The sequence below is a fragment of the Bufo gargarizans genome, chromosome 5, assembly GCF_014858855.1.
Source record: "Bufo gargarizans isolate SCDJY-AF-19 chromosome 5, ASM1485885v1, whole genome shotgun sequence".
Classification (NCBI taxonomy): domain Eukaryota; kingdom Metazoa; phylum Chordata; class Amphibia; order Anura; family Bufonidae; genus Bufo; species Bufo gargarizans.
In genome coordinates, this window is record NC_058084.1 from 206,932,729 (window position 1) to 206,954,839 (window position 22,111).

Consider the following 22,111-nt stretch of genomic DNA (forward strand, 5'->3'; position numbering starts at 1 on the left):
AGAAGTAGAGAAACTGAAACTTTGAAATTTGCAAATCTTTCAAAAATTTTGGTAAATTAGGTATTTTTTATGCAAAAAAAAAATTTTTTTACTTCATTTTACCAGCGTCATGAAGTACAATATGTGACGAAAAAACAATTTTTGTTTTAAAGTTATGAGCACTTAATGTGACACTGGTCAGATTTGCAACTGTCCTTAAGGGGTTAAGCAATTCATTAAAAGTTACATTTTATTATCTGGGACAAGAAAGGAAATTAGCCTGTAGCTATCGATTGTGTGTTGATTGGGTAAAGGACATTATTTGTCTTGAAACTTAGATTTTTTTTTTTAGAACACTATTTTATTTTTTCTTAACTTTTTATTTTAGTCCCACTTTAGGACTTCAAATTTTGAGGGTCTGATCCCTGTTTCAATGCAGTAAAATACATTAAAACTAGTTGCATTTGAGACCCAGCCTGAGGGCTGGTCCTCATAGTCTTCCATACATGGCAGGCCCAGAGGCCTTTGTAATGCTTCTGGGTACCATGGTAAGTACCATTGGCACCCCACAATTGCATTGCAAGAAGCTGATGGAGTTTGAGAAGGAGCTCCATCCCTCTCTTTTGACATCTTAGGGGTTAATCAGCTGCCATCAGAGTTTTCAGAAATGCCAGTGGATTCATCAGTGGCCTGGCTGTCAGTTCCCTGTACTGATTAAGCGTGCATCGCTCCTGTAACATACATGTATGGTGAAAAGTGCTAATTCTTTGTTTGCTGCATTGTACATGTATGGCACTTGTCCTTAAAGCGGACCTTTCATGGTTTTGTATTAATGGAGATAAATACCTTCACTTGCTACCACCCTGATTTTTTAAAATATCGCTCCTGCACCCCACTGTGCCTCCCCCCCCCCCACAGTTTTCATGCTCAGTATGCTAATACTGAGCATCGGTACGGGGAGGAGGAGACTCCAGGGTTTCTCAATGGGCGCGTCACTTTCTCCCTGGCTGTGCTGTGATCCAATCACAGCATAGAGTGGAGAAGGTGAGTTTTTTTTCTCCCTGGCTGTGGCGCTCTCCGCTGTGATTGGATCGCGGCATAGCCAGGGAGAAGGAGATGCCCATTGAGAAACCCTGGTGTCTCCTACTCCTTGTACAGATGCTCGGTATTAGCATATTGAGAGTGAAAAATTATGGGAGGCACAGTGGGGCACAGGAGCGATATTTAAAAAAATCAGGCAGGGTGGCAGCATCAGCAAGTACCATGTAAGTAAAGGTATTTACTCCATTAATACAAAACCATGAAAGGTCCTCTTTAAGGGATTAATTACATTTAAATTAATTGAATAAATAGAAAGTTAATGCTAAAGGAAAGAAAAAAACATCTTATTAGTAAAAGTCTATTAGCACTGTCACAAATAGAATCATAACCTTGTTTTTGAAGGAAACAAATGAAGTATACATATTTCATATTTTATTTGTGTTTCAGCACAATATATTGTGTCATTTACTGAAATGCATAGAATGTGTCTTGCAAGCATCAGCTGCACTGTGCAGCATGTGGCTGTCTTCTTTTCGCATTACAGAGCACTGTCTGTCAATACTGACGAGTACAGCGTGAAGAGGGGTTTCTGTTGCTGCACAAATGAAGCTGTTCTCCAGCTCCATGCCTCAGTTAGCTATTAGTGGAGCACAGAGGCTGTGTTCACATTCGTGCTTTTCAGTTCCCTGCATCCGATTCACTCCAAAGACAAGCTGTTGTTAGCTGTTGCACAGCCAGATCCTGCAATGCAAGTTAGTTTTACGGAACCAAGTGTGAATTTAAATGGCAGTACAGGAAGACTGGATTTAATTACTGCAAGTTGCTCATCAACAATCTCTTCTACAGATGCGTGGGAAGATGACTGGCAATCTTTCTACACATCTTTTAAGGTAATATATTTTTCAATTTCATTTTCTTGATATAGTTGTGTTAGATATACATCTGGACACATTGTTTAGCATTTTAATGTTAGAATAGATTTTTGGGTTTATTTTATTACTAGGTATTTGAAAACTATTTGTTATGACAATGGATACTATCAAGAACATCTGCATTGATAAAATATAGGTATTAAAACTAAAATAGTAATAATAAGAACATTAATATTAGTACACATTTCTGCTTCATTAATGTCAACCCAGAACTAAAACAACAAAATCAATTACCCAGAAAGTTAAAACATTAAAAAAAGTTGCATGTAATAATAATAAACTTGTCCATGCAAACATAAGATTTATTTTTAGAACTGTGCATACTGTAGATATGTTATCTTTTCCTTTAAGCATGTTACTTTCAAGTAATTTTTTTTTTCCTCCTTTCCTTTGGAAAGTTTAGATATACAGTACTTGGTGTTCATGTAGACACCATCCAGTACCAGTAAAGTGTATAAGATTAGACAAATCTGAGTTACACTTTGTTTGTTTTCTTCTAGAAATTGATCTGCATTGAGGATTTTGAAATGTCAATTGTTTGTGCAATTTTGGATACAGATTTCACCCTTTTCAATGGAAGGGTGAAATCTGCAGCAAAACCACATCAAATCCAAAACAAAAACCACAAGTAACAAATGCAATTTTTGGTGTGAATTTGTTGTGGAAACGCACAAAAATCTGCAAGAAAAAACACAGAATTTCTGTTTTGAAATCTGTTTTCATGTGCCAGTACCCAAAGGCTACTTTCGTCTTGTATTTTGGTCAGTATTTTTAATCCATATTTGCAAGCCAAAACCAGAAGAGGAAAATAAACAAGTAAAATGATAATCAAAAGGATAATCATAAATTTGTAAGGGCAAGTCATGTGTTGTGAGCTGGCTTGGTGGGTATACACGCTGTATGGTATGCGATAGACTGTCTGCACACATATTCCTCATTGCTTTCATGAGTAAAAGGCAAGATTTATCAGAGTTGCAGGAAGGGATAATTATTGTCTTTTGGGCCAAGGGTGGCAGTATTTCTCAATCTGTGCAGCTTGTGAACTGTCCGTATGCTGCTGTGGTAAAAGTGTATTGTAAGTGGACAAATGGCACCATTGGGAATATGCAATGTGAAAACTGTAGCGCACCATGTGCCACTGATCTGAGAGGTTAATGTTAGCTACAAAGGTGCGTAAGGGCGGACCAACACGCTACAGTGGAGACACTCACCACCAAAATGAACCAGGGGGCTACAAGATGTACTATATGTCTAAAACAATAGTTCAGTGAACCCTACTGTGTATGGGGCTTCGAAGCAGACAGATGGTCACTGCACCTCTGCCAACGAAGAAAATGCTCCCATTTTTGTGGCAGTGTCAGAATCAGATCTCCGCTGATTGGAAAAGGGTTGGCTTCTCCAGTGCATAATGTTTTCTGCTTCATCAAATGGATGGACGCTGGCATGTCAGACGAGAAACATCATAGAGCAAATACTCTGCAACTATTGCTGGAAAAACACAAGCTGGTGGTGACAGCGTTATGGTCTGGGGTATGTTTTCATGGCCTTCTCTGGGCCTACTCATCCATGTGAAAGTTTTCCTGGGTTGGATGGGATCTTCCAGCAAGACAATGCCACATGTCACACAGGTATATAAATGTTCAACATTGGAAGAGAATGAGCAAGACTTCCAAGTACTACCCTGGCCCTCTAATTCTCCAGCCTTAACCCAACTGATCATCTGTGGGACAACCTTCATCATGGTGTTTGCTCTATGAATCCTCCCCTACGTGCCTTCAAGCAAATTTGGATACACTGCAGAACGCATGGCTCCAGATACCTGTGACAACCTACCAGAACCTTACTGAGTCACTCTCAGTCCATCTAGCTGCTTTCTGTGCTGCACAGAGAAATTACTCTGGATATTAGCTTCTGGTCATAATAATGTGACTCAACTGTGTATTACCACATTGGAGCTTATGAAAGTATATTTATATTTATACAGAAAAAGGGTTTGTATGTCTTTCATGTTTTGGGTCCAACTTTAGCTTTGGCTTACAGATGCTGACACAACATTCTGACCTAAATATACCCCTGTTAAAAACAGCTTACGACTAGGTTTGCACCATATTTGGGCAGCACTAAATTCTCCTGAACTATATATGCCAATAAATTAGTGTACCTTTCCTTAACAATTTTCAATAAAAATGTATCCAAATATGTGTAATGCACATTTTCATTTATTTAGGAGTCAATTGCAGATTATAGACAATGGCCCAGTGGAACGTAACTCTTTAAAGGGAATATGTCATCAGAAAATTACCTATTGTTTAAATCAGGTTTTTATGTTCAACATATTTTTAAAGAATTTTTGATTATGTTATTTTTAATTTTCCATGTCAATATCCATATTTAACTTTTTTTTTGCCTCTATTTCTAAAAAGTTTCTGGCAGGTTTTGAACTCACAACCTTCTACATTACAGCCCAGAATGTTAACCACTACACTATAGAGCTGCATGGCCAGTTACTAAAAAATAAAAAAATTTAAATGAGACTTCTGCTGTATCGGAATACTTAAGACTAGTGAGTATTCCTATACATCAGAAATCTCATAATTTTTATTTCTTTTTAGTAACTGTCCATGCAGCTCTATAATGTAGTGGTTAACATTCTGGGCTGTAATGTAGAAGATTGTGAGTTCAAATCCTGCCAGAAATGTATCAGAAATAGTGGCTAAATTAGATTTAAATACATCGACTTGAGCATAGCGCTCGAGCACACGCGATATTCAGCTGAGCATAGCGATGCTCGAGCCGAACTGGTGTTCGGCCAAGCATGCAAGCCCAACACTAGTGTTGTTATCTGATTTTAATTGATAGATTATAGATTTTTGGTGAAACATTTCCTTTAACACAGTGTGAACCTAGGCTTATCTCTATGCAGCAATTTCAGGCTTTGGGGTAGCTGACTGCAGTGTTTTTCAACTGGATTAGTGTAAAAAAGTCCAAATTGATGTCCCCAGTGATCACTATTTCACAGCTTCAGTTGCATGTACAATTATAAGAATTTATATAGACCTAGGTGTTTGCTTTATATGATTTTTATTTTAAGTTTGGAGTTTGTTTAATTAGCTTAATTACTTTTAGCATCACTAAGGGTTCAAGCACCTGGCCATATTACTGACCCATGAAAGTCTTTACTGTACTAGCTTATGCTTCCATTTAATACTGGGGTATACAAAGATTTCTACTCTCTGATCTACATGAAATTCAAAGAAAAAAAAATAGCATACTGTGTTGAACTGGCTGCTTTATCACAGAGATATTCTCTTCTAGAAGCATTGCTTCTATTAGGAATACCTTCATAATACATGCCATACCATGGCACACGGAATCTCGAGAGCTTCAAATAGGGATCTGTAAGGAGTCTGTGTGCAACTTTACAGGCTCTGCTGTACGGTATGGTTGCCACCTTATTTTAGTCACTCTTTGTTAATGTAGCCCTAGAATATGAATATGTCCGCAGTTAATTGGTTCACATCTGCAAATGAGGTGCACTCAGCCAGGACCCATGCACTGTTGACCATTTGCGTTCCGCAACACAGGGCACACCACAGTATTATCTTCCTGGTTCTTGCCCCTTCCATTTGAGACATTATCAAAGTCCTTTTAGCCTCCAGTGATCGGTGTTATCATCTTCTTTTACTGTACCCTGGGACCTTTCAGCATTGAAAAGTCTGTGTTGCTTTTCCAGCTCATGCACCATCTTGCCTGCACTGATCATTGAAATCGGTGTCAGACAGGGAAAGAGGGAAGTGTGACCACAGCATCTGAGTGGTGAAAATTCCAGAGCCTCCTACTCCAGTAACAGCTGTCACGGAAAGTGGGGATAAGAGGAACACCAAGTAAACAAACAGCAACAGGTAAACAGACTAGACCCCAAAGCTAGGGAGGAGGGAATGGTAACCTCCTAACAATACCTGAGCCTCTCCCTGACTGCTGACAGTATGAGCAAGTCTTGATGGTGAACAAACTCATACGCTGTAACCTAAGCCCAGCTGACATTGAATCAAAGCCTAACTTAGGGAGCAGGGAACGAGGCAGCCAGTACCTTCCACCGTGAAGGGACCAGCGTCTCCCTGAGACCTAGAAGCAACACAAGCACCAAGGGGAGAACAGGAGGACTTAGCTTGAGACGAGCGGGAAGTAGAGGATCCACAAACAACCTGTAAAGAACTCCAGAAGGAAAATATCAACTGCAAATTCAGCAGTAAGAGGCGAACTTAAAGAGAACCTGTCACCAGTTTTATGGTGTCCTAACTATGGGCAACATAAATAAGTGACTGATTCTCTTAGCAAAATGCTGGGTCACTTTCTTTAATTGACCCAGTCAATCTGCCAACATCTTGTATTGAAAAGCTCCAGCTGATAATGATGAGTCATGAATATTTATGAGCTCCTGACTCTCCCCGTCTACCTGCTGCTGATTGACATTTTTTTTCCATATGAATCAACAGCAGGTGGGCAGGGGAGTGGCTATAGCTCTGAATTAAATAAACGCTGGACTCACTGACATCACTCTGGACTCAAATCAGCTCATTAGCATGTGGCATGTGGCATCTTTGTGTGTATATTATGAGGTAACCACCTGTCACACCAGTAAGTGAATATATCTAAGGCACTTTTTAGTAGTTAATGGTTGTATATAATTAGTTAGATTATAATCAAATATCCACATGACAGGTACCCTTTGAATAGAGCCTCTTAAAGAGCTAACGAGTAGAAACTGTGGAGAGGTGGGATCCTGCCCACAACAACAGAAAAACAGGGAAACACACAAAAACCTGTCAGATAGACTTCCGTGCTGCAAGTCTATACGATCTTCTCAGATCTCTCACAGGGCAGGCAGTGAGAATCAGAAAACGCTGATGCAGTTTTTGAGGTTTACTAATTACTACAGAAAATGTATCCTGAATTACTCTACTGTTGTCAAGCAACAAACCTCCCCACCAAATGATGAAAAATGTCATTGATAAAGTGTAGAAATACAGCCGGGGCTTTAGTCAACCCAAAGGGCATGATCAAGATCTCGAAGTGGCCCTCAGGGGTATTAAAGGCCATCTTCCATTTGTCCCTCTCCCTGATTCTTATCATATTATAAGCCCCTCCTAAATCCAACTTGGAAAACACCTTGGCTCTGACAATCTGAACAAATAAATCCAGGATCAAGGGAAGGGGATAAGGATCACTGACATTGATACGATTTAGCTCCCGGTCTAAGGCCTCATGCACACGGCCGTTGTTTCATTCCGTGTCCGTTGTTCCGTTTTTTGTGATTTTCTGCGGACCCATTGACTTTCAATGGGTCTGTTGAAAACTCGGCTAATAGACCATTTGTCATCCGCGTCTGTGATCCGTGGTTCCAGTCCATCAAAAAAGTATAACCTGTCCTATTTATTTGATGGAAAACGGTTTGCGGACTTATTCAAGTCAATAGGTCCGTGAAAAAACACGGAGGCACACAAGATTGGCACCCGAGACCGCAGGTCCGTTTTTTTCCTATCATTTGCATTGCAAACTTGACTTAGACTTTTTTTTACTTTCCATCATGTCTGGCGATCCTCCAAAAATAAAGGAAGACACACGGAAACAAAAACGGAAACGGATCACAGAACAACGGAACCCCATTTTGCGGAACGGAACACAACAATGGTCATGTGCATGAGGCCTAATGGTCCCATCTTTTTTTAACAAAAAAGAAGCCGGCAGCCACCGGTGACTTATATGGTCTAATATGTCCGTTTGCCAAACTCTCGGTAATATACTCTTTCATAGCTACTCTTTTGGGTTGGGAAAGATTATACAACTGAGACTTTGGCAATTTAGCTCTGGGAGTAAGGTGGACAATCATACTCTCGGTGAGGGGGTAACTCCTGATCTCTACCCTCAGAGAATACGTCTGAAAAATCAGAAAGAAACGTGGGTAACGTCTTAGTGAATACCACAGAAAGTGACGCGCTGAGACAGTTGTCCATACAGAAATCACTCCAATTACCGATCTCTCTTGCTTGCCAATCTATGGTAGGATTATGTCTGGTCAACCATGGTAAACCTAGCACAAGAGGGGCAGGCAAACCCTTCAGTACAAAACAAGAAATGGACTTAACATGGGAATCACCCACTCTCAAATTAATATCATGCACCATATGAGTCAGACACTTTTGCGAGAGAGAGGCAGAATCAATAGCAAACACAGATGTTTAATGCACTTGTTTTAAACCCATGACTCTGAACGAACTGATAGTCCACAAGGTTAAACCTGCCCCACTGTCAACAAATACTTCCAATTCAATATTTTTGGAGTCTAGCAGGCAGGAGAAATCGGGTACTACTGGTAAAAGACAAAAATACCCTCTCTGACTCCCCACCCACACTGCAAAGATTAAGAGAACTAGACCCATTAGTTACAACCTTTTTTTTTTCTTTTTCACCTTGAGGTTTAATATAAGGAGATATGTTAATAAAATGTCCTTCTTTACCACAGAAGAAACAAAGTCTTCTCTGAACCCTGAAGTTCCTATTACCAGGGCATGAAGAGACCTGTCCCAATTGCATAGACTCATCACCAGACATGAGCTTGAGTGTCTCTGTACCCCGTAGGACAGAAGACACTGCTTCCCCATACGGTAGTGCATCCCGAGTGAGGGGAACCTTGCACCTCTCTCTCAGGCATCTATCAATTCTTACAGCCAGGGACATAGCCACCTCCAAAGAATCAGAGTTTTTGTGGAATGTCAGGGGGCATCTTTTAGTCTCTCAGACAGCCCTTGAAAAAATTGATTACGGAGTGCTGGGTCATTCCACTCCGAATCAGTCGCCCATCTCCTAAATTCAGAGCAATATGACTCTGAAGAACGTTCTCTCTTACTCAAATTACGCAGCTTAGATTCGGCCAGAGAAACCCAGTCTGGGTCATCATTAATAAGACACAGGGCCCTGAAAAATTCATCCACCGATCGGAGGGATTGGGAACCGATTGGTAGATGCAGCAGATAAATAATAATCCCCACTTTTTATTTTTGTCCCCAGAGGAGAGCGGACACAGTCTAAAATACTGTTTATAAGATTCTCTGAACTGAACAAAATGATCACTCCCCCAAGAAAACATATCTGGGAGGGCCGACTTTAGGTTCAAGGCTGCCCTGGTTCCCACTGACAGAACCAGACGCCTGAGAATTCTGAAACTGTGCAACTGAATTATGGAGGTAAGCTACCTCCAAAGATAATCCCTGCCTGCGATACACCAGTGCATTAACAGTATCCAGATCTGCACAAAGCAAGGCAAATAATGACGGTAGTGGCGGTTGATAATGTCACAGCAAGTGCAGATAAGAGGAACACCAAGTAAACAAACAGCAACAGGTAAACAGACTAGGCCCCAAAGCTAGGGAGGAGGGAATGGTAACCTCCTAACAATCTTTGAGCCTCTCCCTGACTGCTGACAGTTTGAGCGAGTCCTGATGGTGAATAAACTCATACGCTGTAACCTAAGCCCTGCTAACACTAAAGCAAACCCTAACTTAGGGAGCAGCGAATGAGGCAGCCAGTACCTTCCACCGTGAAGGGACCAGTGTCTCCCTGAGAGCTAGAAGCAACACAAGCACCAAGGGGAGAACAGGAGGACTTACCTTGAGATGAGTGGGAAGTAGAGGATCCACACGCAACCTGCATAGAACTCCAGAAGGAAAATATTAACCTCAAAGTCAGAAGTAAGAGGCGGACTTAAATAGAGCCTCTTAAAGCGGCTAACAAGCAGAACCCGAACCCGTGGAGAGGTGGGATCCTGCCAACAACAAAAAACAGAAGGGAAACACAGACAAACCTGTCAGAGAGATTCCCGTGTGGCAAGTCTATCCGATCTTCTCAGATTTCTCACAGGGCAGGCAGTGACAACAGCTTCCTAAGCTGGGATCGGTGAAGCTGTTACCTTGTAGTAATTGGCCGGAGCCTGTCTGAATCACTGGTATATTCCAATACAGGACTGCAGTTGGCAGCGCTACATTGTAATATACTGAATGTTTCATTCTGTAATGAATAAAATAACATTACAGCATACAAATGTCAATTTAATGATTTCTTGTTATAGTCACAATAAAAAAAATGATATGACAGGAATCACTGTATCTGAAAACACCTATTAAAATATGAAATATTTATTCCATATGAAGAACGGCATAATGGATTTTTTTTTAACCCCTTAAGGACCCAGCCATTTTCACCTTAAGGACCAGGCCATTTTTTGCAAATCTTACATGTGTCACTTTATGTGGTAAAACTTTAAAATGCTTCTACTTTTCCAGGCCATTTTTCCAAAATTCTAAAACCCACCTTTTCAGGACCAGTTCAGGTCTGAAGTCACTTTGTGAGGCTAAAATAATAGAAATCACCCAAAAATGGCCCCATTTTAGAAACTACACCCCTCAAGGTATTCAAAACTGATTTTACAAACTTTGTTTCCACAAGGATTAATGGAAAATAGAGATACAATTTCAAAATTTCACTTTTTTGGCAGATTTTCCATTTGAATCCTTTTTTTCCAGTTACAAAGCAAGGGTTAACAGCCAAACAAAACTCAATATTTATGGCCCCGATTCTGTAGTTTACAGAAACACCCCATATGTGGTTGTAAACTGCTGTACAGGCACACGGCAGGGCGCAGAAGGAAAGGAATTTCATACGTTTTTTGGAAGGCATATTTGCTGGACAGTTTTTTTTGACACAATGTCCCATTTGAAGCCACCCTGATGCACCCCTAGAGTAGAAACTCCAAAAATGGCAGATATTCAATTTTAATAATTTTTTTGCCACTAACAAAGCACGGGTTACCAGCCAAACAAAACACAATATTTAAGGCCATAATTCTGTAGTTTACAGAAACACCCCATATGTGGTCGCAAACTGCTGTACGGGCACATGTCATTGCGCAGAAGGAAAGGAATGCCATATGGTTTTTGGAAAGCAGATTTCACTGGGATAATTTGAAGCTGGCATGTCACATTTGAAGAACCCCGATGCACCCCTAATAGTGATGGTCTTGCGGTTTGCCCGGGGGTCGGTTTGCAGCAAATTTTGCTCTTTCGCGATTCACCGAACAAATGGCGATATTCGTGCCTGCCATAATCTTTTACATTGTAAAGAACTTTGACCCATGATACATCCATCAGGTGGTACAGGACAGCCAATTGAAAAGTTTCAGCACATGGATATACCCCCTACCTTATAAATAGACCCGATCTGGCCGTCATTTTAGATTCAGTCTCTTGTCAGTGTAAGGAAAGTTTGCTGTGTGGAGCAGAGACAGAATATTAGGGACAAAAACACTATCAAAAAGGTCCACAAAAGTCCTTTTAAGGACTGGTATAGGTGTACTATTGATAGGTGTGCAGTACAGATGGGTGTAATACACTTATAATATACTATCTAACAGAAAGCATATTATAGTGGATTTGTATTGTGCAGCAGTGGTGAGCGGTTCTGCAGCTATATTGCAGCTACACAGAGTGACAAACGCAATTAGAAAAAATAATTTTAACTGGTGTGATATACCAGTTAACCCCCCAAAAAATGATAGAAGCGGGGTGTTATATACCAGTAATATACTTTCTATATAGTGCATTTGGGTACTGCAGCATTTGTTTGCGGTTTTGCAGCGTTCCCTCTGCTACACACAGTGACAAACGGTATTGGAAAAAGTAATTATAACTGGTGTGATATACCAGTCGCCCCCCCAAAAAACTGATGGAAGCAGGGTGTATACCAATAATATACTTTCTTTATAGTGCATTTGGGTACTGCAGCATTTGTTTGCTGTTTTGCTGCGTTCCCTCTGCTACACACAGTGACAAACTGTATTGGAAAAAGTAATTATAACTGGTGTACGCATGCGCGTACGCGAAAATTATATTGCCAATATTTTGCATTTAAGAAAATAGTGAATGGAGATCGCAAATTCAAATAATACATCTGGTATGTCACTATCCATGTTGTGGAACTATTTGTCCACTTCTAGTAATTATTACTTGGCTGCAAATATGAGCTAAAGGTTTTTCAGGTTCTCCTGCCATTAAAATGTATGGGACCAGCCGTGAACTTGCGGTTCGCGAACATTTGATCACGTTCGCGAACTGTCCGGCAGATGTTCGTCCATCACTAACCCCTAGAGTAGAAACTCCAAAAAAGTGACCCCATTTTAGAAACTACACCCCTCAAGGTATACAAAACTGATTTTACTAACTTTGTTAACCCTTTAGCTGTTTCACAAGAATTCATGGAAAATAGAGATGAAATTTCAGAATTTCACTTTTTGGGCAGATTTTCCATTTGAATCCATTTTTTGCCACTAACAAAGCAAGGGTTAACAGCCAAATACAATTCTATATTTATGGCCCTGATTCTGTAGTTTACACAAACACCACATATGTAGTAGTAAACTGCTGTACGGGAACACAGAATTGCGCAGAAGGAAAGGAACACCATATGGTTTTTGGAAAGCAGATTTCACTGGGATAATTTTAAGCTGCCATGTCACAGTTGAAGACCCCCTGGTGCACCCCTAGAGTAGAAACTCCAAAAAAGTGACCCCATTTTAGAAACTACACCCCTCAAGGTATACAAAACAGATTTTTCAAAATGTGTTAACCCTTTAGCTGTTCCATAAGAATTAATGGAAAATAAAGATGACATTTTAGAATTTCCCTTTTTTTGGCATATTTTCCTTTTTAATCAATTTTTTCCAGTTACAAAGCATGGGTAAACAGCCAAACAAAACTCAATATTTATGGCCCTGAATCTGTAGTTTACAGAAACACCCCATATGTGGTTGTAAACTGCTGTACTGGCCCATGGCATTGCACAGAAGGAATGGAACGCCATACGGTTTTTGGAAGGCAGATTTTGCTGGATTGTTTTTTTGACACAATGTCCCATTTGAAGCCCCCCTGATGCACCCCTAGAGTAGAAACACCAAAAAATGTACCCCATTTTGGAAACTACGGGATAAGGTGGCAGTTTTGTTGGTACTATTTTAGGGTACATATGATTTTTGGTTTCTCTATATTAAACTTTTTGTGAGGCAAAGTAACAAGAAAAAGCTGTTTTGGCACAGTTTTTTTATTTTTTTTATTTACAACATTCATCTGACAGGTTAGATCATGTGGTATTTTTATAGAGCAGGTTGTTACAGCCGCGACAATTTTTTTGTGCTCCCATATTCTGAAAGCCGTAGTTTTATAAATTTTTTGGGGCGACTGTCTTGTGTAGGGGCAAATTTCTTTCGGGATGAGATGATGGTTTGATTGGTACTATTATAGGGTACATATGACTTTTTATCGCTTGCTATTACACTTTTTGTGATGTAAGGTGACAAAAAATAGCTTTTTTTAGACCATTTTTATTTTATTCTTTTTATGTAATTCACCTGAGGGGTTAGGTCATTTGATATTTTTATAGAGAAGGTTATTACAGATGCAGCAATACCTAATATGCCTACTTTTTATTTATTTATGTACATCTTACACAATGATTTCATTTTTGAAACAAAAAAATCATATTTTAGTGTCTCCATAGTCTGACAGCCATAATTTTTTCAGTTTTTGGGCGATTATTTTAGGTAGGGTATGATTATTGCGGGATGAGATGACGGCTTGATTGGAACTATTTTGGGGTGCGTATGACTTTTTGATCACTTGCAATTACACTTTTTGTGATGTAAGGTGCCAAATAAAAAAAAATTTAACGCAGTTTTTTTTTTTACGGTGTTCACCTGAGGGGTTAGGTCATGGATATTTTTATAGAGCCGGTCTTTACGGACGTGGCAATACCTAATATGTATACTTTTATTAGTTTATTTAAGTTTTACACAATAATATCATTTTTGAAACAAAAGAAAATCATGTTTTAGAATCTCCATATTCTGAGCCATATATTTTTTTGGGGGGGCGATTGTCTTAGGTAGGGGCTCATTTTTTGCTGGATGAGACGACAGTTAGATTGGTACTAGTTTGGCGGGCATACGCCTTTTTGATCGCTTGGTGTTGTACTTTTAGTGATTTAAGGTGACAAAAAAAAGGTTTATTTAGCACAGTTTCTATTTTTTACGGTGTTCATCTGAAGATTTAGGTAATTAAATATGTTTATAGATCCGGTAGATACGGACACGGCGATACCTAATATTTTTTTTTTTTTACTTTATTTGGGGAAAATTCTTTTTTTTAACTTAAAACTTTTAATTTATTGGGGGGAAAACTTTATTTTTGAAACTTTTTTTCACTTTATTTTTTGTCCCACTTTGGGACTTCAACTGTTGGGGGTCTGATCCCCTTTATAATGCATTCCAATATTTCTGTATTGTAATGCATTGGCTGTATGAGTAATACAGTGTGTATTACTCATACAGCTTCCTGCCTGTGAGATCCAGGGGGCTGGGTCTCACTGGCTCTCCCATGGAAGGCAGCCTCGATGCCATCCATGCCATCGGGTTTCCGTCACAGCAGTACGGGGACCCGATGGCAGCTCCGATTCCCGGGAGCACATTGCATGTGCCGCGGTCAGTGCTGACCGCGACACATGAAGGGTTAATGCGCCGGCTTCATTGATTTTACCGATGCTGGTGCATGCAGCAGAGGTCCGGCTATCAGTGACTGCCAGACTCCTGCCGTGGATCGGACGGGTGCAGCTCCGAAGTACATGAAGTACATGTACATCACGGGTCTTTAAGTCCCGCAAAGAAATGATGTACATCATGGGTCCTAAAGGGGTTGAAATGGCCAATTCACTATATTCATGTCACTTCACCTCTCCCAAAGAATTTAATAAAAAGTGATAAAAGAACTTGACCCGAACAATGAACCCCATTGAAGTCAATGGGGACCCAAACTTTGGGGCACTAAAATGGCTCTAAAAAAGTAATAGAAATGGCTAGAAGGCTGCAAAAGGCTCCAAAGTGTGCTTTAAAGCAGTACAATTGCTTGCAAACAAAAGTGGATAGGGAAATGACATAAAATACATTAAAAAATAAAATAAAATTACAATCTTGAATCGAGAGGCGGAGGTCCAAATGGAGTAGGAAGTTGAGGAGGCTGTGTACATGGTGGTGTAAATGGAAGAGGCTGCAGAGGCAGGGGAGAAAGCCAACATTTTGTCACAGGGCGCCAATGATGACGGCGTCCCACCTCTGTGCAGGAGCGAGGACGCGTGCAGCGTCCTTCTCTCTTAGGTGATAGGGGGCAGGGTGAACTTGGCTGCGCACGTCTTCTCAGTTCCCCCAGCAACCATAGTAAGGCCCCTTTCGCACGAGTGAGTATTCAGTGCGGGTGCAATGCGTGAAGTGAACGCATTGCACCTGCACTGAATCCTGACCCATTCATTTCTATAGGGCTGTTCACATGAGCGGTGATTTTCACGCATCACTTGTGCGTTGTGTGAAAATCGCAGTATGCTCCTCTTTGTGCGTTTTTCACCCAACGCAGGCCCCATAGAAGTGAATAGGGGTTGCGTGAAAATCGCAAGCATCTGCAAGCAAGTGCGGATGCGGTGCGATTTTCACGCACGGTTGCTAGGAGACGATCGGGATGGAGACCCGATCATTATTATTTTCCCTTATAACATAGTTATAAGGGAAAATATTAGCATTCTGAATACAGAATGCATAGTAAAATAGCGCTGGAGGGGTTAAAAATTAATAAAAAAATTTAACTCATCTTAGTCCACTTGCTCGTGCAGCCCGGCATCTCCTTCTGTCTTGATCTTAGCTTTGTGATCTTTTACCATGGTGATGGATCATGTGATGACTGTGACGTCACCAAAGGTCCTTGTTGCTACATACAGCTAAGATGAAGACAGAAGGAGATGACAGCTACGCGAGCAAGTGGACTAAGGTGAGTTAAATTATTATTATTATTTTTTTAACCCCTCCAGTGCTATTTTATTCAGAATGCTATTATTTTCCCTTATAACCATGTTATAAGGGAAAATAATACAATCTACAGAATACCGATCCCAAGCCCGAACTTCTGTGAAGAAGTTCAGGTTTGGGTACAAAACACGCGCAATTTTTCTCATGCGAGTGCAAAACGCATTACAATAATTTGCACTCGTGCTGAAAATCGTGTGTGTTTCCGCAACGCACCCGCACATTTTTCCGCAACGGCCGTGTGAAAGGGGCCTAAGTCTGAGTAGGTTGACTGTTATTCTGTGATAGTCGCGTATACACACACACAGGGTGGAGGATAGTGAACACTGCGCTCTACCCTCACCTCAGGCCCTGCCTACTTGACTCGCAAGTCCTAATGACAGAGGACAACTGGATGGCAGTCCCTAACTTGGAATAAGTGCAGGGAGGACAGACCAGACATACAACAGAACATGTACCGAATACCAGAAGAGCAACAAAGTACAAATGGAGCAAGGAGAGGAAGCCGGGGTCAGAATACCAGGAGATCAGCAAAAGTATGCAAGGGAGCATGCAGAGGATCGTCGGATATAAGCAGGCGGTAAGTATGCCAGGTCAGACACAATTGTAGATGAAACCTAAATAACAGGCAACCTATGGCCAGCAGGCTGCCTGTTAAATACTGACTAGCAGGGTTCATGTGACGTGGCTAGCTTCACATCAATCACCCTGCTCGGTGCTCAGACTTACTCTGGTTGCTAGGTGAAACGAGGATGTTGGCCGCACTGAAGAGACGTGCGCGGCCTGGTTCGTCCTGCCCCCTATCACCTAGGAGACGAGGACGCTGCATGAGTCCTTGCCTATGCACAGAGGCGGGACACCGTCGGCACTGTGGAGAGTGAGCGCCCTGTGACACACTCTTTCTGTTTTTTTTTTTTTCCATATGTCTGTCAATTTTGTGGCAGGTTGCTAAGGCCCACGGCTTGACAGTTTGGTGCTTGTACTGTATGTCCTGTGTTAAAACTGAGTAAAAAATTCTGTCTCAGTTATAGATTTTACACGTCCCTTATCTGGGGACTATGTATTAAAATAATCTTTCTGCTACTACAGTAAGACGCATGACAAAGGGGTTTTCTAAATAAATAAAAATTGCCAGTGTCACAGACACACTCCACAGAAGAATTTACTCTCCTACAACAGTTAGACGATGAAGGGGTGTTCCTAATTATTTTTTTTATATAATTCATGTCTTTCACACACACACACTGCACAGAAGAATTTCCTCTCTTATAACAGTCAAGATGGATGAAGGGGGTGTTCCTAATTAGAAAAAAATAATAATTATGACTTTCAAAGACAAACTCCACAGAAGAATTTACTCTCCTACAACAGTTAGACGGATGAAGCAAAGTAATTTTTTTATTTTTTATTAATGACTTTCACAGACAAACTCTACAGAAGAATTTCCTCTCCCATTTGGATGGATTCAAAATGGGTCGTCTTATTAGTATTCTTAATTTTTTGGTGGGAGGAGGGGTTGGTAACTGTCGACCACCAAACATTGGGAGACAGCAAAGAAAATGCACAAACTGTGCTTGAGTACAACAATGGCTAGGTGCGCCTCGTATACTTCTCTACTTTGCCAATATAAGACATAACAATCTTGAGCCTGCAGGTGGAGGTCCCAGTGGAGGAGGAGGCGGACGTGGTGGTGCAGGCAGAGGAGGTCACCAACCTTTATTTATTTATTTATTGTTTTGTGGAGGCCCCAAAACATTGGGAAATAGCAAAGAGAACACACAAACTGCGCCAGAGTACAACTATGGCTAGGTGTGCCCCGGTATACTTCTCTACTTTGCCAATATAAGACATAACAATCTTGAGCCTTGAGGCAGAGCTCCCAGTTGAGGACAAGGTAGACGTGGCGGTGCAGACGGAGGAGACTGACGTGGTCGTCTTATTAGTATTCTTAATTTTTTGGGGGGAGGAGGGGTTGGTAACTGTCGACCACCAAACATTGGGAGACAGCAAAGAAAATGCACAAACTGTGCTTGAGTACAACAATGGCTAGGTGCGCCTCGTATACTTCTCTACTTTGCCAATATAAGACATAACAATCTTGAGCCTGCAGGTGGAGGTCCCAGTGGAGGAGGAGGCGGAAAGTTGCGGTGCAGGCGGAAGAGGTCACCAACGTTTTGTCTTTGGTTTGTGGAGGCCCCAAAACATTGGGAAATAGCAAAGAGAATGCACAGACTGCTCCGGAGTACAACAATGGCTAGGTGTACTTCTTTATTCTGTCATGGAGGCGGAGGTCCCAGTAGAGGAGGAGGTGGACGTGACAGTGCAAGCGGAATAGGTGGAGGAGGTCACAAACCTTTTTTTTGGTTTATCGTCTGTGTCCTCTGATGCCCGTGAGCTGATTTGGGTGCCACCCTGCTTTGAACAGGGACCCTCCTCCTCATCTTCCAAAACTGTGCCCTGGCTGGACAGTTGGCTACCTGGCCGCTGTTGGTGCAGGAATCCACCCTCGGAGACACCTGTGGATGACTGGCCTTTAAAACCGTTGGAATGACCCCTGTTCCTCCTCATCCTTTTACTTCTGTGCCACATCCTCATCCATCAGTTCCTGAAGCATTTTTTCAAGGAGACATCGAAGTGGGATAGTAAGACTGATTACGGTGTCATCACCACTGGCCATGTTGGTGGAGTACTCGAAGCAGTGCAACACGGCACACAAGTCCCGCATGGAGTCCAACTCGGTGGTGAATGTTGCTGTTCTACAGTGACATGCTGCAGCTAAAACTCCACTATTGCCTGCTGCTTGCACAGTCTATCAAGCATGTGCAAGGTAGTGTTCCACCTTGTGGGTACGTTGCATACTAGGCGGCGAATGGGAAGGCCGAAATTACACTGTAGTGCAGTCAGGCAAGCAGTAGCAGGGTGAGAATGCCAAAAGTGCTCACAGATGCCTCTCATTTTCTGCAGCAGCTCTGACATATCTGGGTAACTCTGGAGGAACCTCTGCAACACTAAGCACATGCGCCAGGCAAGGGATCTGCGTCAAACCAGCTAGCTCCAGAGCTAGTATGAGATTTCGCCTGTTGTCACACACCACCAGGACTTGCTTGAGGCTCGGCGGCACCAACCACTCATCGGTCTGTTCTTCCATGCCCGCCCACAGCTCGTATCGCCGTGGCTGTGCTGAAGTTAGTGGTGCAGGTGTTGCGCTGACATGACGAGGAGGTGGTAGAGGAGGAACCGGAGGAGGAAGCTGAGTAGGAGGCGGATGCAACAGGAGGCACCGAGAAATGTCCAACGATCATTGGGGACGGTATTACATGTGCCATACCGCTGTCCACCTCAGGTCCAGCCACCACTACATTTACCCAGAGGGCAGTTAGGGAGATATGACGTCCTTGCCTGTACATACTGGTCCGCATGTCGGTGGTTATGTGGACCATGCTACTGATGGCATTGCGCAGTGCACACCTAATTTTTTATGCCACTTGTTTGTGCAGGGTAGGGATAGCCTGCCTTGAAAAGTAAAGGTGGCTGGGAACCATGTACCGTGGGACAGCTGCCGTCATAACATTTTAAAAACTGTCCGTCTCAATCAGACGGAATGGCAGCATTACAAAGGCCAGCAGTTTTGAAATGCTGGCATTCAGGGCCAGGGCTCGTGGGAGGGTAGGGGGGTACTTTCTCTTTCTCTCCAGTGTTTGAGGGATGGACAGCTAAATGCTTCCATGGGACAGTGTGGACATGCTAGGTGACGGTAGAGGTGTTGCTGCCACATCGTCTGTTTGCAGGGTGGCAGGTGCCCCTGTTGCTCCAAAGGGGGAGGAAGAGGCCGAGACCGCAGCAGAAGAGGGAGCAGGAGGAGCCTCTGATCTTTCATGGTTCTTGAGGTGTCTACTCCATTGCAGCTTGTGCTTTGTGGCTAGAAGCCAGATCATGCAGGTAGTGCTCAGTGTAAAAACATTTATGCCTCGCTTCAGGCTCTGACTGCACAGCATGCAAACTACCAGTGTCCTGTCGTCAGCACACTGCCTGAAGAACTGCCACGCCAGGGAATTCCTTTGATTTGGTTTTGGTGTGCTATGTCTCTTGGCACGTTGACCATTAGTAGGCATACTGGCTTGGACCTGCCACTCTGCTTTTGCACCCTACTCCCTTTTTTGCTGTGTTGCTGGTGCTGCGTGATCACCTCTTCTTTCTTTGAACTGCACACATCACTGGCATGACCTGGATGCTATGTGAGGTTTAGGACCTCATCATCCTCCCATCATCATCCACCCACTCCTCACCCCTGCCCTCCTGGCCTGTCTGCACACTGCAGAAAGCCCCAGCAGTTGACACATGTGTTTCGTGATCAGAGACGTGCTGAGGTGGTTCTCCCACATCCTCAAACCTCAGTGGTTGGACATCAGTTCATTTAATCTCTGTCACTTCTGGGGCATGGCTAGGTGGATGGCCCACAAAAACCCCGCCAGCAGAGTCATCAAAAAGCATAAGTGACTGCTGACTTCAGGGTCAGACTGCTTGGCTGATGTGCAAGGGGTTGAGTTGAAAAATGTATGCCTGTGGGCCGACGTCCCAACTCTGCGCTTTCAGCAGTGGACCAAGTGGAAGACAATGTGAAGGAACTGGAGGCACTGTCAGCCATCCAATCTACTACTGCATTTACTTATTCTGGCATCACCATTCTTATAGGGGTATTCTGGCCTACAAAATGTTGCATATCATTCTGTCACCTGTGTGCGCCAGAGGAAGGTGTTTAATTTGGGTGTGCAGCTGGTACGGATCGACAACGTCCTCTCTCTGCAGCAGGAGCTCCTCCACCACCATCACTATGACCACGGCCTTGTCCCCTAGTTGATGCTCTCCTAATTTTGTTACAGTTACCCACAAAATTGCCTGACAGATGAATAATTTTGTATCCATGTCACAGATGCAAAAGAGGTTTTTGGAAAAAAAAATATTGATTGGACACACGGTCCCAATTAGGCCTCTTTCACTTTCATCATGGATTTGGGCCGGATAAAATGCGGTCGCATTGCGGGAAAATGCATGATTTTTCCGCGCCATAGCAAAACATTTTAATGCGTTTTGCACGCGTGTGAGAAAAATCGGCATGTTTGGTAACCAAACCTGAACTTCTTCACAGAAGTTCGGGTTTGGGTTAGGTGTTGTGTAGATTGTATTATTTTCCCTTATAACATGATTATAAGGGAAAATAATAGCATTCTTAATACAGAATGCTTAGTAAAATAGGGCTGGAGGGGTTAAAAAAATAAAAATAGATAATTGAACTCACCTTAATCCACTTGTTCGCGCAGCCCAGCTTCTCTTATTTCTTCAGGACCTGGGTAAAGGGCCTTTGATGACATCACTGCACACATCACATGGTCCATCAAATGATCCATCACCATGGTGATGGATCATGTGACGGACCATATCATGAGCACAGTGATGTCACCACAGGTCCTTTTCCTCTTGTACAGCAAAGAAGAAGAAGAGAAGAGAAGATGGGCTGCGCGAACAAGTGGATTAAGGTAAGTTAAAATATTTATTTATTTAAACCCTCCAGCCCTATTTTACTAAGCATTCTGTATTAAGAATGCTAATATTTTCCCTTATAACCATGTTATAAGGGAAAATAATAATGATCGGGTCCCCATCACGATCATCTCCTAGCAACCATGCATGAAAATCACACCGCATCCGCACTTGCTTGTGGATGCTCGCGATTTACACACAAAATAGAGCATGCTGCGATTTTCACGCAACGCACAAGTGATGCATGAAAATTCCCGCTCATGTGCACAGCCGCATAGAAATTAATGGGTCCGGATTCAGTGTAGGTGCAATGCGCTCACCTCACGCATTGCACCCGCGTGGAAATCTCACCCGTGTGAAAGAGGCCTTAACCGGGTGAGTAACTATTATATATATTCCCTTTGATGGTGGCAAGTCCAGTATTTTAAACCCCAAAATAGGTAGATCACACCGACCCGACCCAATTAACCTTCTGAATAACTATTATATATTCCCTTTGATGGTGGCAAGTACAGTGTATTTTAAACCAAAAATATATAGGTAGGTCACAACGACCCAAATAACCGGCTGAATAACTGTTATATATCTATCACCACCAGACATCTGAGAAGCTCTGACAGACGTCCTTTAGAACCTCCTCCTTGAGGTTCCTTTTGTTTTGCTTTCCTGTTCT

At 42.3% G+C, this 22,111-nt stretch overlaps 1 protein-coding gene across 1 annotated transcript in view; it reads left to right on the plus strand.

Moving 5' to 3' along the window:
* The first annotated feature begins 1,766 nt into the window (after positions 1–1,766).
* Positions 1,767–22,111, plus strand: part of NPSR1 (neuropeptide S receptor 1) — a 776,755-nt gene continuing 756,410 nt past the window's right edge. The window contains exon 1 of the mRNA XM_044294353.1: positions 1,767–1,910. Coding sequence (XP_044150288.1) covers positions 1,767–1,910 — 144 coding nt within the window. The remainder of the gene's footprint in view (positions 1,911–22,111) is intronic.